Genomic DNA, 25856 nt, shown 5'->3' with positions numbered 1-25856 from the left:
GGATCAACTACTAAACCACTATCCCCGTTACTGTCCTAACTACTTTGCCATCGGCTCCGGCTGACAAGCAACATAATCTGACACTGACAGTGACAGGTGGTAAAAAAAACTTTGTCTTTGCCAAATTTTGATAGCACGATGATGGTGTTCTTGATTTTTTTGTGAAATTAAATATTTTTCTTGCGTAAATTCCTTAAATTCTACTTTGCAAGCTTGTAATTTTCGAAAAAAAAAACAATTTCTCTTTAGGCATCAGTTTTCCAACTCGGCATGATGGTGGAAGGTGCAGCATTTGGTCGGAACGATGTGTTCCAAATGGCAGTCCGTGTTGCTTTTGTGTCCGCCGTAACTTATTTCTCTATTAAATGGCTGGTTAACCAGATCGATCCGACTTCTAAGAGCAGGAAGAAAGCCGAGGAGAAGGCCAGGGAGCAGTTACGCAAGTAAGTATCGATCGCTTGAAGTCCCAAGTTTTGGCGCGTAGCTGTGGTATTTGTGACTAATTTTCCTATTTCCACGTTGGTTCCCAATTAGATTCCTTTGTCTTAGACAAAATTTTCGTTACGAAAATAACCATTACATCTGTTTAATACATTGTAAAGTTTTAGTAGGTTTTCATCTTAAAAATAACTAATTGTGTAACCAGATTCTATCAGTTGCTGATTGCCCAGAGGCGCCGAACATAATTATATATGTCACTCGACTAGCTTCCTTCCATGCATTCTACTTCCATACATATTAATTTGTTCCTGTCCCCAAGATGACCCAATAACATATTTTTTTTTCTGTAAATAAATTGTAACATCCTAATGTACAACATAATATAATGTAAATATGTAGTGAGTAGTAATTCTCGGGTGAACAGACAGTGTACAGTGATTGCATGTGTGAAGGGTGTCTTGCAGAGCGGGGCTCGGCGGGAAGCACTCGGTGGCGCTGGACAAGCTCACGGACCACGAGATGATCATCGCCTCACAGCTGGTGGTGCCTGATGAGATCAATGTGAGTCATAAGTTCCTTTTCATTAGCTAACAGAGTAGCCTGAGCTTCTATTCTATTCTATTCTTTGTGCACTATTTGCAGAGACTTTCAAAAGCACATAAAAAAATTGGATGGATGATAATGATGATAGAAATCAATTTATTTATTGCTAAGTTGCAAACAATGTGTTCTTGAAATTAAGACTTTTCATTGTTACATTGTGGCTTGAACCTGAAATTCAGTGAATAATTATAAACCTCTGTAAATAAGGAATCAAAGTGGAATAAGCCTAAGGGGCCGTCCATTAATCACGTGAGGCTCAAAGGGGGGGCGAGGGGGTACGGAAAACCTCACGAAACATCACGAGGGGGGAGGGGGGGTCTCGATAGACATCACGTGTATTAATTTTTTGTCAAAAACCGCTAGGTATTTCTGAACCGAAATTTTGAACTCCCCGCGCGCCACGAAAGACCGCCCCGAGTCGTTGCAGTTTTCGTTATATGTTTTCTAGTCAAAAATAGCCTTTACATAGACTTCCAAAAAAATACATGTGATCCATGGGGGGGGAGAGGGGGTTAGTCCCAAACCTCACCAAATATCACCAGGGGGGAGGGGGGGGTTAAAAAATGAGAAAAACTACCTCACGTGATTAATGGACGGCCCCTAAACTATTCAGTAAAATAGTAACTAAGAAACCTTGAACTATAAAATTAATTTACTGGTAGCAATAGCAATGAATAGTGGCACATGTGGGACATGTGTTCACATAACCTTGGAAATACTTTGGTCATACATCCCATTGTTCAATTTTCTTATCATATAAAATAAAACTGTTTTATAATGTTGAATACAGTTTAAATTAATGTATCTACATATAAATTAAGCTTAAAAAACGAAGTAAAGTACACTCTGCCAATGTTTAAAACCTGGGAGTAGATACTGGCTGTAAAAAATTCAACCAGTCCACCTTTGAAGAAACAGTACATCAGAGCTTCATGGGCATAGAATAAGACATAGATGCACAACTGCACACACCAAAATGCTCTTTTTAAGTCAGTATGTCAGCAAACCAACTTTCCTATTTATGCATAAACAAAGTAAATTATGTAGCATTGTAAACATTACACAGGACAAGAAGCTGAAAGAAAGAATATAAAATAGTAACATACATTTTAATATGACCCTAACCAGCGATCCCATACACTTTCAGGTGGACTGGAAGGACATCGCTGGCCTAGACCACCTGATCCAGGAGCTGCGGGAGACGGTGATCCTGCCCATACAGAAGCGGGACCTGTTCTCCGACTCCAAGCTCACGCAGCCACCCAAGGGAGTTTTGTTGCATGGGCCACCAGGTAGGAACTTTGTGTGTATTGTATAGTCCTCTGAAACATAATGCTGAAGAAAGTGTTTTTTGTGTAGCCTGATAGGGCATTTACTAGTTATACATCTGAATCCTATGCCTATGAACCAAGCACAGTGCTAACACCAAACAAACTAAACACGTGAGTATTAAAGTTGTTACCATTGCACTTAAAAAGTTGCTGCATTTGTTCTTTCTTTTTTAGATCTATGGTGCAGCAAATGTACACTTTAAACTCAATTTTACACCTCTGTTTTTAGATTGTTAGTATAAATTTACCTGACTGTGGAAGAATTATGCTTTTAAAAATGTAATTGAAAACACCAAATAATAACACCAACATTACCACAAACTAACCAACCAAACCACCCACATTCCAGGCTGCGGCAAGACCCTGATAGCGAAGGCGACGGCCAAGGAGGCTCAGATGAGCTTCATCAACCTGGACGTGTCTCTGCTCACGGACAAGTGGTACGGGGAGACGCAGAAGCTAGCTGCCGCTGTCTTCAGCCTCGCGGTCAAGTTGCAGCCCTGCATTGTGTTTATTGGTAAGTTGATAATAATATGTGGGGACATGCTAAGCCATTTTCTGGCACAGTACTACATACCACAATGATTTGAACAATTCTTATTGTTTTGTGTTATAAATAAATATTATCACTCTCTAAGGCCCACTTGCGTGGATCACAGGGTTAAAAATATAAACTCAGAGGTAACTAACTCAGGGTTAACTTTGTAAAATTTTAACCCGGACTTTTGATTGCGCTAATGGAAAATAACCCTGAGTTAGCTAACCTGACGTTTCTTTTTGCACTCTGTGAATCTATGTCCCGTTCCAGGCTGAAAGGGACCAAGTTTCTATTGCCGTAAAAAAACATTGTCTTCTATCTCGTTTTCACCTCACGTCTTTGGATATGCCTCTCTATTTTCATTTTCGCAATCTGTCAGTAATTTGTATTTTGTTTACAAAGTGTCATATTTGTGATTTCCTTGTAGATATACATTACGAAAATTATAAAAAAATGAAAAGAAACGGCGGTAGCTCAGTTGGGTAAGCGCTCGCTTCTCACACAAAATATGCGTGTTTGGATCCTAGCGCAGACATACCAATGAGTTCTTTGGAATTTAAGTACAATGTGTGGCAACTTACTACCACACATTCTTCTTACCACAAAACGTTCAAGAACCTTATCATAAGCAGCTCTCTTCAATCTAACCGTACCAGCAAGCAATACGCAACCAATAACAACAGCAAGTATTGATTTTATTGAACACATCGCGTTTGCAAGTTGTGCTTTAGATAACAGCAAAGATAGCCCTGTAAAGAGCTGTTTCTGGAAACAAAGAGGGAGTTCCGAAAATAACTGTTCAGCAAGCAGCAGCAGCGACCCCCACCGTCACCGCGGCAGCTCGGAGAGGAGAGCCTCCCACAGCGCAGAAAAGGAACGAGTCCCCGTGCATTCCCAACGCCACAAGTATTTAAGTTAGCACCGCGCGTATAAGTACCTAGGCTTATTTTCTGTAAATAAATTATTATTATTCTGTCCACTCTGAGTATTATTTTCTACCTACTCTACACAATATCTCCAAAAATGTATACCTAGTGAAAAAAACATCGTGATCTAAATGTGTACCCTAAAGTGCATTGCACTCTTTCAAAAGCGGCGATACGGCTCGCAACCTATCTCGTGAGTACAAAAATGTACAGCGAAAAGTGGGTGAATCACCTCTGAGTAACTACATTACAGTCATAGTTGTGATCATATATGTATGTAACCACACCATCGTGCTCTTAATTTCACAAGTGGGACCATTTGCTACTTTGCTAGATAGGGGAAAAATATAAGAATGATGAGTTAATCATCATAATCAAACATTTCCAACGAATACAAGAATATTGATAAAAACCTTTTCTTTTGACGTAAGCCGGGTTAGCGTCTTAACCCTCCAATATTGGGGGGTTAAATATTTAAGAGTTTATCCCAAGGTTAGCGCTCATATTTCAGCGATGCAAGACAAATTAATAATCTAACCCTCCTTATGTCAAATATCTCCGAGTTAATTCGCTAACCCAGGTTTGCGCAAGTGGGGCTTAGTATACGTTTTCTACTGTCATCTTATCATAGCATTAATTATCTGTTAAAAGTTTCATGATAGTTTCCGCTAGAGGCGCCACTTTGTATGCGAGGAAACGTAAACTAGACCCTCCGACCCTCCTCCAAAATAGGCAGAAAATAATGCAGGTCTTGGACGGCTGTACCTTTCATTGTGTTACTGACAGTTTAATAAAACAATTCTCTCTGCACATTCCAGACGAGATCGAGTCGTTCCTGCGCACGCGCACGTCGCACGACCACGAGGCCACCGCCATGATGAAGACGCAGTTCATGTCGCTGTGGGACGGCCTCATCACCGAGCCCACCTGCACCGTCATCATCATGGGTACGTATTGTAGATACAGTGTAGTTCGTGGAAGTTGACTACCGGGAAGAATGTCCCTAATCGATCAATCAAAAATCATTTATTCAATTCACAACAATAAATTGTATATGATCATCAATTAAGAATACTTAATTAATAAAAAAAATTACAAGTACATGCACTAAAATAGTACATACCTATAGAAAAAATAAATGGAAGTGCTGCATGGCAAATGAGAAAGTTGTATCATACTTTTCACAAATATCGATTTAACAATCTGGCAGCAATACTGAGTTCCCTTTTTCATCACTATCTCTTTCCTTCTCCACAGGAGCGACGAACCGTCCTCAAGACCTGGACAAGGCCATCCAGCGCCGGATGCCGGCGACCTTCCACGTGCCCATGCCGAGTCGCGGCCAGAGGGAGAGGATCCTGCAGCTGATACTGCGCCACGAGCCCACCGCCACTGACGTGAGTACTGTCCCGGCCACTGTCGTAGCCACTGCCCCGCGGACTGTCCCGGCCACTGCTCAGTCGAGGTCAGCGGGAGGATAATAGAAAGTATGATTGATGGATGATGATTGTTGGATTCTATTGCAAACGGGTATAGAATACTATTTGACACACACACAGAAACAATTCAAAAATAAGTATTAATTTTTTTTTTAATGATATACATTTATTTGACACCAAAATATACAGAAACGTTAAAAATATACATTTAACAGAGATAGGTAGGTAGAAACAAAACATACAAAAACCAAAGATAACAAAATAAAATAATAAATAAATAAGTACTGTGAAGTACTGTCCCGACCATTGCCCCCAGCACTGTCCAGTGGAAAGAACATTTCTTGTTTGTGTTTTTGCTGCAGCTGCATTCAATATTAAATAGTCCATATTTAATACTGTCCGTAGTTTCTTGCTTGGCAGCTACGAAACCACTAGTAAGTAAATTATACTTATTTTATCAATATTTTCGAATATCCCATCAATGGGGTCGGTAGATAATAATAATTTCACATCAGTTGAACCGTGCATATTTGCATACCAACCAAGTCTCGATCACGGATCTCACAGAACTGTTTGATTAGAGATCGTAATTTATTGCTTTGGGAGTTGGGAGGCTACGGTTGGGGAGATTAGTCCCCTTGCGCACCCTTTCCAAAAAATCTATTATTATTATTATTATTAATTTTGATGTAGACAAATTTACGCTTTGTAGTTCTGTTGAGACACAACCATACCGCGATGTAGAAACTGATACACGAGAGACATCTAGGGGATATTCTGTTAAACTATTTAATATAAAAAAATAGTTTATAAAGGAGGTCATGGGAAGTATTTTATTTTATTTTGTAATTTTTTTACAATAATTACTCAAATTTTCATATTAATTAAGACAATGTTTTGTGGATTATTATAATTTCTTAAGATATAATTATCTACCTAGTTTATGTAGTTTAACTTGTTCCTTTTAAATTCATCTCTGAACTTACCTTATAAATATAGAATTAAGTATACATATAATGTTATTTATAACTTGTTCTAACCTAGGTATAAATTTGTATACCTAACTACTCAAATTCTTCTATTAGTGTCTTGGTGAATTCAGTGAGGCCGTAATACAGGCTAGTGGCTACCGCCTCCTTGCAAATTGTTTCTAACATGTGTTTTTTATACAATAAACTATTTTTTTTTAGTATTTAGCCACCTGTCATACATACCTTTGTCAGTTACTACAAAATGTATTTAAAATTTGATTTAAATGCAATATAGTTAGGGTGACTTGCACAACAAAGTTAATCAAAATTAAATCTATGACCTCTTGCTCTGACATTATACTGTCAAAGCAAGAGACAAACTATTTAATTTTGATTAACTGTGTTATGCAAGTCACCCTAGAGTGATGAAACCCTATTAGTCATAATCAAAACTTTTTTGTTTTTTATGTATAACTATATTTTTTTCAAATCAAATCAAACTCTGTATTCGTGTACACAATGGAGATCTTATACAATTGGTAGTAGGTACATTCCATGTACTGCTTATTAAGCATACGAACATTTAGTGATATAGCACACTAGTTAATACATGCATACTAACATGCAAATGTACAAAAGAAGGTATCCAATTAACAATACTATCAATCAATAATTAAATTAAATTAATTAAAATAATAGCTAAGGGTGAGTCATAAAATATATAGATTGTAATTAATTATAAAAAGTCAATGTCATAAAATAAATAATTTATAACCGAATAGTCATTGTCAATCTCATTCGTTACCTATATTCTGTTATCGTATACGATTATCAGTCAATAATTTTTTTTTAATAATTTAAATAATTTTTTTTGAATTAATTTGAGGTCTAAATCTCTAATACTGTTCTGTATTTTGTTATAGATGCACGCTTTTATTCATTAAGAGAGACTATGCTATGAGAGAATTGAGAGAACAAACTTTTTATGCTTGGTATAATTTAATGTATTTTATTTATTAGGGGTTACGTTCGAGGATAAAAGTCCCTTTGCGTATTTGCGTATCCCTTATAAAAATTGTTTTCAATTGTCTATGGTTTTTAACTTTAAAATTTGATATGTATTTTTTTTTTTTTTTTTTTTTTTTTTCTAAATGAAATCTATTTACTGAAGTCGGCCATAAGGGACTTATTCAGTTTTACCGTAACTGTGGGGGAGGCGCCGATAGGCGCCTTCACCCAGAATTTGATATGTATGAAAATGAAATACATCATTTGTAGTTCTGGTAAAACACAACCATACCGCGATGTAGAAACTGCTACACTAGAGACATCTAGGTGTCATTTGGTTGAACTAATATAATATAAAAAAAAAAAATTCAGACATATCGACGCTGCACTGGAAAGGAGAAAATTACCTAACGACATGGAGCCAAATGTTGTTCAGTCTAATATTTTAAATTTTTAGATTGGTTTTTCAATTTCAACAAATTTAGTATTATTTTACGAAATTCACTGTAATTTCAGAGTTTGTCGCTTACTGCTAGTTTCTATAACTCTATCTACCGATGGCTGTTGGTTACTTTCATACGATTTTGACAGGTTGTAACTTTTACAGCCGGTTTCGATAATCTGAGCCGCGAGCATAGGATTCGAAACCTCCGTTTACGTTGCGTACCGTCAACTGTCACTGTCAAAATGTAAGGCAAAGTTAGTTCCAAAAGTGACATTTGTTTTTTTCCATATATTATGTTAGGTGGAATTTTACCAAACTGCTACTAGGGTATTACGTATAACGTATTTAGTAGCCTGTCATACGTCTGTCAGTTAGTACAAAATGTATTTAAATACGTTTAGCATTTGGTAAAAAGTGACCCTTCGTGTAGATTCGAAAATAGTATCGAATCCGGTGCTCGCTGCACTGATCTGCCTGTGATTTTGCTTACTAAAGTTGAAGTTTCTATCTTTCGATAGACTTTAACGTTTCATTAACTTACCATCTGTCAAGTTGACTTATCCCCGGTGGCTATCTATCTTTGGGAGGGTCGACTGCTTATCCGTGGCAGCATTCTGTAAGGAAATTACGTAAGTCGCGTTTCTATAACATGGTCGCCGAAAATAACGGAATTTGAACAAATTACCAATTTACCAAGCGACAATAAAAGTCATCGTAGAGACACAGGAGTAAGACCTTTCCACGGAAAAAAAAACGATTCCAATGATATACAGGGTGTCCCAAAAGTCAACGTTATCCCTTGAGGGGTTATAGGCCAGCTTATGAGTGGCCAGAATATCATAATATCACCTCAGTTTCGCACTTTTATAAATTTGCTGAAAATCGACACCTTGGATCAGTTTTTTGCGTGCCGCTGGTACAAAATTCCATATTGTTAGTATTTGTTTGGTGTTGCATCACCCTGTATAGCCCTGCTATTGATCACAGTCAAAAAAAAATTAACGAGTAATGCTGTATGTTTAAAAAAACACTGTTTTCCAAGTCATTTTTTTACTATGATCAATAGCAGGGCTTTACAGGGTGATGCAATACTAAACAAATACTAACAATGTGGAATTTTGTACCGGCGGCACGCAAAAAACTGATCCAAGGTGTCGATTTTAAGGGACCGACGATATAAGGAAAACATCTGAAAGCAAATGGATAGAGATAGCCCAAGATCGAGATGAGTGGCATAGACTGAAGGAGGCCTACACCTTTGAGGTTGAAAACGGCTAAGAAGAAGAAGAAGACTTAATAATGTCTGTAGTTTCTTGCTTGGCAGCTACGAAACCACTAGTGAGTAAATTATACCTATATCAATACTTTCGAATATGCTATCAATGGGGTCGGTAGATGATAATAATTTCACATGTTGCCCGAGCACAGGATTCGAAACCTCCGTTTACGTTGCGTATCGTCAAATGTCACTGTTAAAATGTAAGGCAAATTTGTTAGTTCCAAAAGTGGCATTTGTTTTTTCCATGTTAGGTGGAATTTCACCAAACGCTAAACGTATTTAGTAGCCTGTCATACGTCTGTCAGTTAGTACAAAATGTATTTAAAAATGTATTTAAGTACGTTTAGCGTTTGGTAAAAGCGACCCTTCGTGTAGATTCGAAAATAGTATCGAATCCTATGCTCGCGCCTCAGTTTATATTTGCATACCACCCAAGTCTCGATCACGGATCTCACAGAATTGTTTGATCAGAAATCGTAATTTATTGATTTGAGAGTTGGGAGTAGGGTTTCGTTTTTCCCGACTTTTTGCTGTTCCCGGGAAATGGGATTTTTTTTCAAGATTTCCCGGGAATTCCCGGGAAACGGGAATTTATTTTAAATGCTTGGTTTTGTTTTTTTCGGTTAATTAAAGTCTATTAAAACACTTACAATTAAATCAAATATACTTTTATCACTCGTATAGGTAGAAAAAAGCAACAGTCAGATAATATTATTATTAATTAACAACCAAAATTATGATTATTTGTTTTACATGCCAAATCATTTGTTTTTCTTAATTGTAAATTAAACAATAACAAAGGTATTATAATTAACAGTTTGAAAGTAATATTATTATAACATATAATGAAAATAGAAAATTAATTTGATCGAACTATTATTATTCTTCCACCCTAAGGTTGTCTTGAAAAAATCGCTTTAAGCGATAAGACCGCCATGTTTGTACATATATTGTGTTAGTATTTAAGTTATGTAAGTTAATTTTATGTGTGTGTACAAATAAAGAATATTCTATCTATCTAATTACACTTGAGGTAATGTTGTAGAAAAATTTATAATTTCAACGATTTATCGCTCAACCTTCTTCTTATTTTGGTTGTTTCTATGCGTTAGTAATTTTATAAAAAATAAACGCGGACACAAAACCGGGACATGAACATGAATATGACAGGCGTCACACTAGCGTTAGCTTTTACATACTCTTTGGTCACATATGTAAAAGCCGATCAATTGTTTGGTTTTAGGTAGGCGGCAGGACCAACAGATAAATAAAGATGAAAATATTGAATCAGGAAGAGGTGAAACAAGGTGATGTTAATGAGTCATTGATCTTTGCAATGCAGCTGCGAGAAAACATTAACACGTATGATTTTTCAATAATTTACAAATAAACCGAGTATCTGATCGTAGACGACAAGCCTGTCGATATATTTTTTTGGTTTAAGGTAGGAGAAACAGATAAATAAAGATGAAAATATAGCATAGAATCGATTAAAAATCAAAACCCGGGAATTCCCGGGAATGCCATTTTTTTCCCGGTTTCGGGAAGGACAAATTTCCCGGGAATTCCCGGGAACGGGAATTCCCGGGAAGACAGGAACGAAACCCTAGTTGGGAGGCTACGGTCGGGGAGATTAGTCCCCTTGCGCACCCTTTCCGAAAAATCTATTATTATTATTATTAATCTTGATAAAACTACATATGTCCAATTCCAAAATTATAACAACAAGAAAATGGGTCTCACAGTAAAACATAAAAATAAAACAATCAAAGAGTCCGATACAGTCAAATTTCTCGGAGTTACAATTGATAGGAACTGTAATTGGAAATCTCATATTGAAAACGTATGTAACAAGCTAAATAGGTTCGTGTATGTACTGTATAGATTGAGCAGGATAACAGGCCAAAAGGCTGCTCTTGCAGCATATCACGGATATGTATTGTCTGTCCTAAGATATGGCTTATTGATTTGGGGAAACTCCACAGACTTTAATAAAGCCTTTATTGTTCAAAAAAAATGTTTAAGAGCAATATACGGTAAGAAACAAACAGATTCGTGCAAGCCTTTGTTTAAAAAGTCTAAAATTATGACACTTGTTTCTATGTACATTCTAGAGGCAGCTATACATGTTAAAAGTAACCCTAATCTTTATAAAAAAGCTGGCAACATTGTAAATTTTGACATAAGGAACAAAGAACGCCTAGTTCTACCAAAGCATAATAGTGCCTTGTATAGCAAAAATTGTCACATCATGACTATAAAGGTCTATAACTGTATACCGCATGAAATAAAACAATTGCCTCTAAAACTATTTAAGCATAAACTAAAATATTGGTTGACAGAAAATGTATTTTATTCAATCAATGACTTTTTTAATTATAAAAGAATGAATTATAAATTAAATTATGAGATTGCAAATGAATTTTAATATGTATTAATATTTTGTTATTCTTATTTTAATTTCAATTGACATATCACTAGTACCTATTTAATTAATTGTATTGAATTGGCATAGTATTTTAATTTATGTAATTATTGTGGTGCATTTAATACCTATTTAAGTAATCTCAATTTGTGCATGAAGTAACATTTTATTTGTTAAGTATTTCACATACCGATTCCTCGGTGAAGCATGATAGAAACTGTAATTTGATGTTTAAGATCTCATGTATAACCTTGTTTCTTGTGAATAAATGAATTCTATTCTATTCTATTCTATTCTATAATTATTATTAATTTTGAAGTAGACAAATTTACCCTTTGTAGTTCTGTGGCGTACTCACCACACATAAATATATTTATCATTATATTTAATTATTTACCTATTACAAATATTTACACTTACACTATACAAAATAAGAAATAAAATTATAATCTAAAAATATCTATTTATATACCTACACCTATATTATTATATTATACAAAACATTCATTTATTTAAACTATAATTATGTACACACAAATACACAACAAAATTATAACACCTTATTTTTGTTGTCAGTGGTTAAAAATGTGATACACACTTTGCCGTTTTTATTATGCGCGTACCCGCGAATTCTGTGCGCGCGAGCAAGCGCGCATCAGTCGCCAGTCGTGAACTACACCTCCGCGGCTATTACATTATTTGTTTGCGCTCTCGCCTGTTACGCGAATATCAACCGTATGCCTTTGTGATAAGGACTATTGACTGTTCGTGTTTCGTGTATCTTGTGTAAAAACTGTTCGTTAACTTATCTAAAAACTATTTATTCTTTCTTCTTTCACTCCTTCTATCTTTCTATATTTTCTGTGTGTGTTAGTGTGATGATAATAAACTTTTAATATCAATTTGGAGTTCGGACTTTTAATTTATATCGTCGCACCTCAACATACCTAAATTGGTGACCCCTTTGTTGGACCATGAAATATAAAGAAGATGACGGATAGTGAAGCAGATACGGCAGAGTCGCAGCCACCGACGCCGCGCGCGAGGAAGCGCGCCCCGGCAAACGCGGTAGACCAGCCCGACGTGTACCGAGTGGGCGTAAAGGTACCCCCGTTTTGGCCCGAGAAACCGGCGATTTGGTTCGCGCAACTCGAGGGCCAATTCGTTATCTCACGAATAACGGACGACAATACTAAGTTCTACCACGTCATCGGGCAGCTGGAGCACCAGTATGCGGCAGAGGTCGAGGATATAATTACTTCGCCTCCCGACGCCGACAAGTATGAGAAGCTGAAGTCGAAGCTTATCAAGCGGCTGTGCGTCTCCAGGGAGAACAAGGTGAAGCAGCTGTTGATGCACGAGGAGCTGGGCGACCGCAAGCCCACACAGTTCCTGCGTCACCTGCGGCACCTCGGTGGTCCTGACGTTCCAGAGGACTTCCTCAAGACCATCTGGACCAGCCGACTCCCCAGCAGCATGCAGACCATCGTGGCATCCCAGGCGACCTCCAGCCTCGATGCGCTGGCTGAGCTAGCGGATCGTATCCACAATATCGTGCCAGGACACCACATCTCAGCCGTGGCCAGCTCAAGGCCGACGTCGGCAATGGAGGAGATGGCGAAGCAGATCGCAGCGTTGACGAAGCAGGTCAGCGCACTCACTGCCCACGTCCACGGCCACCGATCCCGATCCCGCGACCGACGACCACCGCAGCGACGCGACCGCCGATCACCTTCGACCCGTTCCCAGTCCAGCTACCGGAAGCACCCGATCTGCTGGCACCACTCGAGGTTCAGGGACCAGGCGAAGCGATGCATCCAGCCCTGCGACTTCACGGCGGGAAACGGCCAAGAGGGCCGGAAGTAGCGACGACCGTACCCTCCAACGCCACCGCCACAAGTCGCCTCTTCGTGACAGACCGTCGATCTGGACTGCAATACCTGGTCGATACCGGAAGTGACTTGTGCGTCTTCCCCAGATCGGCACTTCGTGAGCGCCGCGCAAAGACTTCTTACGAACTGTGCGCCGCTAATGGTTCGACCATATATACCTACGGCTCAGTGCACCTCACTCTAAATATAGGTTTACGCCGTGATTTTAATTGGACATTTACGGTAGCTGATGTAACTAAGCCCATCATAGGTGTTGATTTCTTATCATTCTACAACCTTGTGATAGACATAAGAAACCAACGCCTATGTGATAACACCACTAGTCTTTCTAGTATAGCTGTACCTGCTGATGATAATGATTCTTGTGTTTACAGTGTGAAGGTCTCGACTGGCGACTCCAGGTATCATGTTATTCTTGCTGAGTTCCCTGACATTACACGGCCAGCCGGCTCACCACGCACACCTAAACACAACACACAACACCACATCCGCACCACCCCAGGTCCTCCAGTGTCGTGTTCCCCGCGCCGACTCGCCCCGGACAAACTTAAAATTGCGAAGTCGGAGTTCGAGGCAATGTTGGCGAATGGCACGGCGCGTCCCTCCGAGAGTTCTTGGGCGTCTCCTCTTCACCTGGCGCCGAAGAAGGACAACGGATGGCGTCCTTGCGGTGACTATCGGGCGTTGAACGCCAGAACGGTACCGGACAAATACCCAATCAGGCACATCCATGACTTTTCTCACAGTCTGTCGGGGTGTACGATTTTCTCCACCCTGGACCTGGTTAAGGCCTATAATCAGATCCCAGTTTTCCCAGGGGATATCGCGAAAACCGCGATCACTACACCCTTCGGACTCTTCGAGTTTCCGTTCATGACGTTTGGCTTACGGAATGCAGGGCAAACTTTCCAGAGATTTGTTGACGAACTGACTCGTGGCCTAGATTTTTGTTACCCATTCCTGGACGATTTTTTGATATTTTCCAGGACCCAGGAAGAGCACGAGAACTGCTGCAGGAATACGGCATGCTCCTCAATACAGCGAAGTGTGTTTTCGGCGCTCCTGAGGTAACATTTCTAGGCTACACGATCAACAAAGACGGCACCAAACCTCTGGAAAGCAAAGTGCAGGCAATAAGGGAGTTTCCTGTACCAACCACGGCAAGGCAGCTCAGGCGTTTCCTCGGCATGGTCAATTTCTACCGCCGATTTTTGCCCAATGCTGCCCTAACTCAGGCTCCCCTTAACGCTTTGCTGACCGGTTCCATTAAGGCATCACAGCCCGTCGACGTGAGCGGAAACTCGCTGAAGGCCTTCAGCGACATCAAGGACAGCCTCTGTAGCGCAGCGCTACTGGCTCATCCGGATACGCAGGCCAAATTGAGTCTAGTCACGGATGCGTCTGATTCGGCGATGGGCGGTGTTTTGCAGCAGTACAAGGATGGGATTTGGCAGCCTCTAGCATTTTTCTCCCGCAAATTGATCCCTACGCAGGTGAAATACTCACCCTACGACCGGGAGCTCCTCGCGATCTACGAGAGCATTAGGTATTTTCGGCACATGCTAGAGGCCAGGCACTTCACCATCTATACTGACCACAAGCCGCTGTGTTTCGCTTTCCACGAACGGAAGCGTAACTGTTCGCCACGTCAGTATAGACACCTGGACTTTATCTCCCAGTTCACCACCGATATCCAGCACATTGCTGGCAAGGATAACGTGGTGGCTGACACGCTCTCTCGTGTTGAGGAGCTGCAAAGTCCAGTCAACGGTGAGGTATTAGCCGAATCCCAAGCTTCAGACACGGAGCTTATCCAATTGCTGCAGGGTGATTCATCACTTCGGCTAGCAAAGGTACCAATTCCCGGGTGTCATACTGAATTGTACTGTGATATCAGCACACCGACCCCCAGGCCATTCGTACCTAAGCCTTTGCGCAGGGCCATTTTCGACTGCCTACACTCGATGAGTCACCCTGGAGCCAATGCTAGTGCCAAACTTGTAGCACAGCGCTACGTTTGGCCACTGATGAGGAAAGACTGCCGCGAATGGGCTAAGGCATGTCTAGACTGTCAGCGTTGCAAAGTTACCCGACATGTGTCCGCGCCTTTGGGCACACTTGACGTACCTGCAACGCGATTTAGACATGTCCATATAGACCTCATCGGCCCTCTTCCTCCTTCCAACGGATACCGGTACTGCTTGACAGCCGTCGATCGCTTCACGCGATGGCCGGAAGCTGTCCCAATTACCGATATGACAGCGGAATCAGTGGCTAAAGCGCTACTAGCTTGCTGGATATCCAGGTACGGCTGCCCAACCTCCATCGTTACCGATAGGGGCCGGCAGTTTGAGTCTGCCCTCTTCCAGCACCTGTCCAAATTTGTCGGATTCCAGCACCGAAGTACCACCGCATATCATCCGCAGTGCAATGGGTTGGTGGAGCGTTTTCACCGGCAGCTCAAGGCTGCAATCATGTGTCACGCTGACACCACCTGGACTGAGTCGCTCCCGCTCGTTTTACTCGGCATCTGCACGCGTAGCACAGTATGGCGGTGACAAGATATAAATGACAGCTAGTTGCAACAAATTGTGTGATACCAGTTGTCCTCACAAACGCTAACATGGCCAACACGAAATAATCACTACAAGATGTGAGTTACAATTTTGACAGCGAGATTGGAAGATTTGTCTTATTTCCTAACATGGGTGTACCAATTTATCCACACATGTCTCAGTTTGACATTTGTTTAGGTAGCATTATATCACTCAAGTTCGAAGGTGGTGATAACATGTGACACAAATAATTATTTGTTTAGTTTTTGTTAATTTCATCCTTGCTCTACAAGAAGAGATGCAGGAAAGGAAAATTACTATAATACTTATAGGGAGGATGATCCGGGACTCTAATAACCCGTTGAAAATGCTTTAAAAACAACATTTGTCAAAACACACATCCTCTTTTTTATTTGACTAAAATTATACATTAAGTATATTACTTATATGTAGCGGTGTTAGCTCAGACGGGTAAGCGCCCGCCCCTCACGGAAGAAATGTGGATTCAAAACCTGTCGCTCACATGTGCTAAGAAGTTAGATAGATAGACATTAGTTTGTTTGGAAGCAACTCAGTGCATATGTTTGCCCTTAGGAACAAACCACTGATTTTCAGTTGTCTCCCATATACTTTAAGTTTGCCTATTCACGCCAAAGTATGTAGGTAATGAAGTGGCTAATTGAATAGTTTGAATGCTAAATGTGGAGTTCACGAAATGTAAATCATATACATTGAATAAGTCCGGGACACCGGGCAGTCAGCAACTGATGCTAATCCTTTCACCACAGCGACAAACCCTAGTCAGGCTTTATTATTTATCAACAACACTGCTATGCTGCTGGATATGCTAGCATGTACAACTAAATTAAATGGTTATAAAAATATAATATTTTCTTTAGGTAAGTAAAACATTTATTAAACTTTTAATTAATAAATTATAAAAAGTATACTATTTCACACACAATAAAAGCATATTAGGTATTCTTAGTTATCAACTATCACAATAATCAGTCTGAACTTGGCTTATATCAGTCATCAAATAGGTCTCATAGTATGTATGCCAAGTTTTTCAACTTTTTCAGTTCGGTGCCGCTCCGGTTCATTGTATCACCACAAGGTTTCTGATGTCATCTGACCATCTTCAGGTGGTTTCTGCCAACAAGAGCTCTCCAACCGTGTCTAGGCCATCATTTTCTGACCGGTTTTGACCATCTTCCGTCTTGCCTACGAGCCAATTTCAATGTTCGGTAACAAACAAAAATGTTTCATTAGATTTTAGTTATACTTATGAACTAAGATTATGACTCCTATTGTCATCTTCATCATCATAGCCCATCACGTCGTCACTGCTAGGGTACGGGTTTCCTTCCAATGAATGGCCTAGTTGACCAAGTACTGCCAAGTGAAAAAAGTTTTTTGAGTTGTTTTGTGTGCATGTGCCCAATTATAATAAAATGTGACTGGTACTGGCACTTACCTACTGTTTTTTCCTTCCATTGATTATATAAATATTATTCAGTCAGGCCGTGGGACAAGCATCGTAGATGATATTCTGTTCCGCCCGTCAGAATCCTGCCCGAGCTTTTGTCTCAAGGCCTTCTAGCTCCTGGGGCCGGGTAAACGGTGGGTGGGTCATCAGTCAGGTGGCATGCTGTTTTGTTCTTCGTCTCATGGAGCCGGTGCATACAAATCGTCTGCCGAAGAACTCCCAAGGAATCTGATCGTGCTTGGTCGGGAGCAAGCTCGGTCGTATATTATTTCATGTGACGATGTCCAAGAAACTCAAGAAAGTAGTTAATGAGTCCATGGGGTAGCGCAATGCAAAATTGCAATGGTAATATTACCAAAATATTTCACTCGAACGCACCAAACAGCGAAAATTTTCTTGAAATTTGACGTTTGGTGACATTTAAATTGTCAAAAAACCATAGACAATACAAACAAGAGCCACAAATGAGGGATTTTCAAAAAAAAGAACGAATGAAATACATACCTAAAGTTCTGTTGAAACACAACCATACCGCTATGTAGAAACTGATACACGAGAGACATCTAGGGGATATTCTGTTAAACTAAAGTTTATAAAGGAGGTCATCAAAAACCAAAGTGTACCTACCCCATTTTATTTTTTTACAATAATTACTCAAATTTTCATATTAATTGAGACAATTTTTTGTGGATTATTTTTTTTATTAAGATATAATTATCTACCTAGTTTATGTGGTTTAACTTGTTCCTTTTAAATTCATCTCTGCACTTAATTTTCGGTTTTAAGCAAAACATTTTGGCAAAAAATTCAAAAAACCTTAAATATTAAATATCTTAGAAATGGTTAAGTTTAGGATAATGCATTATTGGGTTCAATCGACTGGAAATGCCTTCCTCTATCACCCCCTGAAAGGATCTGGTCTACTTACCAATAACCCTGTATATATCTATACCTATTATATAAACTCTTTTTTTTATACATTAAACTATTATTTTTTTTAGTATTTAGCCACCCTGTCATACAGTTGAAATTCAATTGAAAGTTGATTTTAATGCAATATGGTAAAAGTGACCCTATTAGTCATAATCAAAACTTTTTTGTTTTTTATGACTATGCTGTGATGAGAGAACAAACTTTATTGCTTAATGTAATGTAATTTTGGTAATATGGTATAATAGTTTAAATTAACGTATTTATTAGGGGCTACGTTCGGGGAGAAAAGTCCCTTTGCGTATCCCTTATAAAAATTGTTTTCAATTGTCTATGGTTTTTAACTATGATATGTATGAAAATGAAATGAAATCATTTGTAGTTCTGGTAAAACACAACCATACCGCGATGTAGAAACTGCTACACTAGAGACATCTAGGTGTCATTTGGTTGAACTAGTATAATATAAAAAAAAAAATTCAGACATATTGACGCTGCACTGGAAAGGAGAAAATTACCTAACGACATGGAGCCAAATGTTGGTAAAAGCGGTTTAAAGCTTTTTTTCCAAAAAAAATATCATTAAATATGTTGTCCTACTGTCGAATATTTTAAATTCTTGCGTAGGTTTTTCAAGCACCTAACAATTTAGTATTATTTTACGAAATTCACTGTAATTTCAGAGTTTGTGTTGCTTACTGCTAGTTTCTATAACTCTATCTACCGATGGCTGTTGGTTACTTTCATACGATTTTGACAGGTTGTAACTTTTACAGCCGGTTTCGATAACCTATCTATCTGTGATTTTGCTAACTAAAGTTAAAATTTTTATCTTTCGATAGACTTTAGCGTTTCAATCAAGTTCGATCTGTCAAGTTGACTTATCCCCGGTGGCTATCTATCTTTGGGAGGGTCAACTGCTTATCCGTGGTAGCATTCTGTAAGGAAATGACGTAAGTCGCGTTTCTATAACATGGTCGCCGAAAATAACGGAATTTGAACAAATTACCAATTTACAAAGCGACAATAAAAGTCATCGTAGAGACACAGGAGTACGACCATTCCACGCAAAAAAAAACGATTCCAATGATATACAGGGTGTCCCAAAAGTCAACGTTATCCCTTGAAGGGCTTATAGGCCAGCTTATGAGTGGCCAGAATATCATAATATGACCTCAGTTTGGCACTTTTATAAATTTGCTGAAAATCGACACCTTGGATCAGTTTTTTGCGTGCCGCTGGTACAAAATTCCATATTGTTAGTACCAATTATTTTATTTTATTTTATTTTATTTTACATTTACGGAAAACTTACAGCTATTAATAATTGGATAGCAATTAAAACGTATAGCTAAAAGCCAATTATCAGTTTTCACTGATACAAAACTTAATACAATAATAAAGAACACATGATTGTACCTACACTCATACTTAATTATGCTAACAATTACTTAACAGAGTAATTTGCTAATTGCTATACTTAATTATTACACTACAATATGATTATATAACTAGGTATCTAAATTTTAACTAAATAACTTAATTAATCAAGAATTTATATAGTAGGTTGTACCTTCCTACATTAAAAACAAGTCTAAATGTATACTTACCTAAACTCATACATAAAACTTAAACATAAAACAATTATACAAAGAAACATGACACTGCTTAAAGGTAATTCACTTCTACTGCCGCTACGCCAAAGACGATACGAAATTGCGTATATAAGTTTCTTTAACCGTTTCTAAACTACTGCCAAATATATCGACCTCGCTTGAGTTGCAGAGACTGTTAATTGCATTACTTGTTCGTATAGAAAAGAAGTTTTGCCGAAAGTTAGTGCTGCAAGCGGGTATGTGCAGGGTTTTGAATTTCCTGGATGGTCTAGTTGGGACATTGAAGTTTACCATCTGAAGCAGCTCCGGACAATCTATGTGACCTCTAATTATTTTAAAAAAGAAAATAACGTCGGCTACTGTCCTACGCAGTTTGAGGGGAAGGAGATGGAGGCGTTCACAGCGGTGTTCGTAGTCGGTGTAGGGAATCTTAAATTTAAATCCGATGTAGCGTGTGAACTTCCTCTGTATCTTCTCCAGCCTATTAATATAAACCTCGTATTGAGGGTTCCAAATCTGACTGGCATATTCAAGATGACTTCGAACATACGCGCAGTACAGCAGCTTTACAGTCTTCATTGATTTGAAAGGCTTAGAGGCTCGCATGATAAAGCCAAGAGATTTGGACGCTTTACTAACAATATTGTCAATATGCTGGTCAAATAGCAATTTGCTATCATAGGTGACACCTAGATCACGCGATGAGAGCGCCCTTGCTAGGTTATGACCCTTGATTGTGTAAGAAGCTTCGAACAAATGTCTCTTTCTAGAAAAGGTAACACAGTAGCACTTGGCGACATTAAGGTCTAACTTGTTACTCGCACAATAGTGGTCAAGTCTACAGATATCCTCTTGGAGACGTAAGGCATCAGCAGCATTGTTGACGACCGCAAATACTTTCATGTCGTCTGCAAAAAGTAAGTGAGAGGAATTTTTAAAACAGGAGTCAATGTCGCCGATGAAAACAATAAACAGCAATGGACCTAACAGAGAACCCTGTGGTACTCCAGAAGGGATGTTTCTCCAAGCAGAAGTGTAACCATTAAGTACTACCGCCTGAGACCTATTGCTAACATAGGATGTAAACCATCTGAATAAATTACCTCTAATGCCAGCAAGATGAAGCTTGTTCAGGAGTAAACAATGGTCTATTCGGTCGAACGCTTTGCTGTAATCCGTGTATATTGTGTCGACTTGATCACCATTATTCAGCTTACTTGTAACAAAGTCACTAAAAATTAAAAGGTTGGAGACCGTGGATCTTTGTTTTAGAAAACCGTGTTGGGCTGGACTAAAGGTATGCTTCAGAGCGCTGTAGAGCTGCGTGTAGATAATGCGCTCAAGTATCTTAGACAGTAGACATAGTTTGGATATAGGCCTGTAGTGCTCGACGCAGTCTTTGGAGCCCTTTTTATGTACTGGTGAAATAAAGGCGACTTTCCAGCGGGACGGCATAATACCTTCATTAATACAGCGTTGAAAAAGTAATGCGACCGGTACACTTAACTCTGATGCACAGTTTACTAAGAAAACGGCTGGTATGGTATCAGGACCTGCTGATTTGGTCAGGTCTAATGACCGCAGTAGTCTCTCAACCTCAGATTCAATGATTTCAACTGAGCCAATGTCACAATTTGAGTTAGAAGGGGCTATATTATTCAAAAAATTCTGTTTAGCAATGCTAGAATTACAGTGGTCCAAAAAAGTTGACTGAAAGTAAGATGAAAAAAGTTCACTAATACCCTGGCCAGTGTCAGAGGTTACTCCAGCAAGAGACATGCAAGAGGGAAAAGTACTATTATTATTTTTACTTTTTAAGTACGACCAGAATGCCTTAGGGTTAGTTTTGATAGAATTTTCAATGTTAGAAATATAGGCTGAGAAACAATGTCGCTCGGTTTTATTAACTCGGTCTCTCAGAAGGCGAAACGATGATTCATCTGATAAATTATTGTAGTTTTTAAACTTTTTCAAGTATTTGTACTTTTCTCTAATCATCTTTATGAGGGAGCTGTTGTACCATGGCGGGTACTTTAACCTAGACTGACTATGGGTAGGAATGTAGATATCTCTTAAATCAAAAATAAGTTTATAGAACAATTCAACCGCGTTATTCAAATCAGGTGCGCTCAACAGCGTGGTCCAGTCTGTCTTACTCATAATTTTCTTTATTTCCGAATAATCCCCCCGGTTGTACGAATACCGTTTATGCGGAACACTAGCTAACGGTTTAAAGTTGCCGAATGATGCATTGATATTTAGAGCCTTATGGTGGGGATCCTCGGGCACCAGCGGGTCCAAACAGGCCTGCACCGACACCGTACGGGTGCACAAGACCAGATCTAAAATACGGCCATGCGCGTTACGGATATCACAGTACTGCTGTAGGTTGCAAGTATTAATAGCATCTATGAAATCTACCATATAATCAGCACATAAATTACTCGGTATAAAACCATCATGCGAAGGGGACCACGTTATGGAACTCATGTTGAAGTCGCCTACAACCAAAAAAATATCCGTTTCGTTATCACTAATAACATCTGATAATTTCGTGAGATAGTTATGTAACTGCGCTGAGAAAGATAAGTCTTTTTTGTCGGAGCATAGGTACAGCAGACAGAGTTGGATATTAGGTGAACCACCGCGCGGCCGTGTGTCGGGGGAGCGAATCGTCACCCATATATCTTCGGCTGAGGACTGATATTCCACCCGCCGAGATGCATGGAGCTCACTCTTAGCTGCGATCATAACCCCCCCGCCCCTGGTCTGCCCAGTAGCTGCATAGTCGCGATCACGGCGCCATACACAATACCTTTCGTCGAAAAGTTCACTATCTGATATGCCATCCAGCAGCCACGATTCAGTTATAGTTATAATATCATAGTTATTAAGTCTTACATTGTGTTTAAAAGTGTTAGTTTTAGTACGAAGCCCGCGGGCGTTTTGATAATAAACACATAAATTATTCATGGGGATAGATTATTACAGCCAAGGGCGTACCCAGGATTTCAGCTAGGGAGGGGCAGTTCATACCTATTTCGAGATGATGGTCGTTCAGGTCAAAAAATCATGAAAATTTAATTTTAACTATTAAGGGCTGATTTTTCAATGTCCAGTTAAACGTTATCTTAGGAATATTTTTTACCTGTCACATCTGAATGTTTGTATTAGACAGTGACAGCTACAATTTAATTCCTCAGATAGCATTTATCTGACTATTGAAAAATCTGCCCTAAGTCAAAAACAAAATATTAATTTAACACTAATTTAGTTTCTAATAGTATTAATTTTTTTACTTATTTAGTTAATATTAACTTGTTTCGCGGGAGCTTTAAAATGTAGTGCGTAACAGTAAACCGCACAACAGTTAACCTACTATACTTAACAAATGTTGTACAATATTTAATTATATCGTAAACGCAGCCGCAGGTATTACCGCCATCCTTAAGCCATTTTTTGACTTTGAAGATCGAAAACAAGGATTTTGATTGATAATTAAAAATATTAATATATTTTTTTATACGATATACAGTGTGTTGTTTTTCGGACCCGACAAACTTTAAGGGTGGATTCTACGAGTAATTTCATCGAGAAAACACCCTTATATGTGGGGTAAAATCTCAATATTCTAAAAATGGCGGCCATTTTAAAGTTTTTACTTCTTCGTCGTAAAAAAACATATATCGAGATTTAAACGCAAATAGTCATTTCTATCCATAAAAAATATTTACATCTGCTAAAAGGGTACATAAAATAAGTTAAAAGCACCTAATCTAATTTTTTAAAGCAAAAGAAGCATCAAATATCTACATTTACTTGAATTACTTTGAAAAAAGCCCCACTTTGATGATATTTTTATATTTTTTTAAAAAAGTATTTGAAATAAGCTAAAGGGTGAATTTCCCGCAGCCAAAAATTGCGTGGCATCAATGAAATCGGTACTAAAAAACCAAGTTATAATTTTCTAATATTTTTTTCCGGTTAAGTAAAATAGTTATCTATGTGTAGCACTAAATATTGTATTAAAAGGATTAATGGATATTTAAAAAATAATAATTAAACCTCCAAATCTTTCATTGCCGTGTCTGTCCCCACGTCACCACGTTTTGTATTATTCTTCATTGATGAAAAAATATTGAGTGTTGATAGTTAAACTTAGTTTCATTTGATACATTAATAGTTAAAGTATTGTTACAGAATACATTAATTGAAATATATAAAGAATATAACGAACGGTAAGTGAGAATTCATGTGTCCCAGAACTTCTGTTCATCGCCGTGTCCTAAACATGATCAAGGATATTGTTTTACCTATGAACTTGGGTGCCCCCCTCAGTGCGCTAATCGTTTCTTACAAGTGTCGCCTAACTGCTCGACGTGGAAGGAGATACATCGGTGCCCGCGTTTTTGCGCTATAGTGAAAATCAGTAAAAATTTTGGGGACTGGACATTTTTTCTTTCATTGCCGTGGATAGATATAACTTCTTTAAAATTAAGTTTGTCTTCTAGAGTAAGCATTCAAAAGAAAGGTTTTTGAAAATATTTACCTTATAAAGTGTTTATTTCTTCGAATAGTTAATACTTTTTTAGTTATTTATATTTAATGCCTTGGTTTTCATCGCCATGCTTTCATTTCCGTGGCTTCCGTGGCCAATATTTGCTATGGCAATGAAAAAAAAGCCACGGCAATGAAAAAAATTTCATTGCCATGTCTTGTAAAATAATTTGTATTCATTGCCGTGGTTAGGTTATTCATTTCCGTGGCCAGGTTATTCATTTCCGTGACTTATGTTTTCATCACCGTGGTATGGATTACTAGGCAAAGTAACATATCTTTACCATCTTTTACCTGTAATACAGGTAATACCGATCACTGACATATTACCTACAGGACTAGTCAAATTACCTCTTTTTGCAGTGCGTTAAAACGGGTGCGTATCGCGATGTATAAAAACGAAATATATAAACGTTATGTATAAATAAGATCGGTGGTAGCTCAGTCGGGTAAGCGCCCGCTTCCCACGCCAGTGATGTGGGTGCGAATTCCGGCGCTGACATGTACCAATGTGTTCCTTTGAATTTAAATACAATGTATACCATCGCTCTTACGGTGAAGGAAAACATCGTGATGAATCCTGCATATCTACCTATTGATTTAGCACATCTAGATAATATGTGAACCCACCAACCCCCTGTGGACCAGCGTGGTGGGAAATGGTCCAAGCTTAGAAAGGCAGCTTAGACCTTGGAATAGAATATTCACATTGCACAAAGGTCCCATTCGAGAGAGCCAGGTGCAGATACTTACACCTCCCACAGATAGTAGAATAGAATATAATAGAACATACATCTCTGCAGGAACTCAGCTGGATGCTAAGTGGCCTTAATGCTGCTTGCAACGTGTAGGCCTCCGTATGAACTTGGGCAAGACAAAAGTCATGTAGAATGTTCACATAAAACCGGAGCCGGTGATCGTTCGTGAGACAACTATCGAAGTTGTGCAATAATATGACTACCGGAGGCAGACTATTCGGCTAGGCAGAAGCATAGAATAACGAGACTAGCACTTGTACTTGTTATTCTAAGGCAGAAGCAACTTCGACAAGGAGGCTGAAAGGCGCATCCAACAGTCTTCAACCATTGCGCCCTGCCAGTTATGAAATATGGTGCAGAGACGTGGACACTGATGGTGGGACTGGTCCACCGATTTAAAGTCACTCAGCGTGCTATGGAGAGAGCTATGCTTGGGATGGTACCTATCAGAAAAGATATTATACGTCAGAGGACTAAGGTTGCCAACATAGCTGTCAAAATATGCGAGCTTAGGCAGGTAGCCGGTAGTGGCTGGATTCGGAAGACCGAGGACCGAGTGTTGTGGCGCTCCTTGGGAGAGGCCTATGTCCAGCATTGGATGATTATAGGCTGATGATGATAACATGTACATTTCATATTATTATACCAATTAA

The 25856-nt window shown here is 38.9% G+C and overlaps 1 protein-coding gene across 3 annotated transcripts in view; it reads left to right on the top strand.

Annotated features, from left to right (window-relative positions):
• The first annotated feature begins 101 nt into the window (after window positions 1-101).
• Window positions 102-25856, top strand: part of LOC105383005 (outer mitochondrial transmembrane helix translocase) — a 35972-nt gene continuing 10217 nt past the window's right edge. For 2 of the 3 annotated variants that reach the window (XM_048623245.1, XM_048623259.1), the window contains exons 1-6: window positions 102-443; window positions 894-1002; window positions 2192-2336; window positions 2725-2892; window positions 4658-4786; window positions 5097-5236. In XM_048623245.1, coding sequence (XP_048479202.1) covers window positions 271-443; window positions 894-1002; window positions 2192-2336; window positions 2725-2892; window positions 4658-4786; window positions 5097-5236 — 864 coding nt within the window. In that variant the 5' untranslated portion in view covers window positions 102-270. The remainder of the gene's footprint in view (window positions 444-893; window positions 1003-2191; window positions 2337-2724; window positions 2893-4657; window positions 4787-5096; window positions 5237-25856) is intronic. The other variant, XM_048623254.1, reaches the window with a different exon arrangement.

Source organism: Plutella xylostella, chromosome 3, assembly GCF_932276165.1.
Source record: "Plutella xylostella chromosome 3, ilPluXylo3.1, whole genome shotgun sequence".
In the NCBI taxonomy this organism is placed as follows: domain Eukaryota; kingdom Metazoa; phylum Arthropoda; class Insecta; order Lepidoptera; family Plutellidae; genus Plutella; species Plutella xylostella.
Note: the sequence above shows the minus strand (reverse complement) of the source record. Positions and strands in the feature narration are given on the sequence as shown.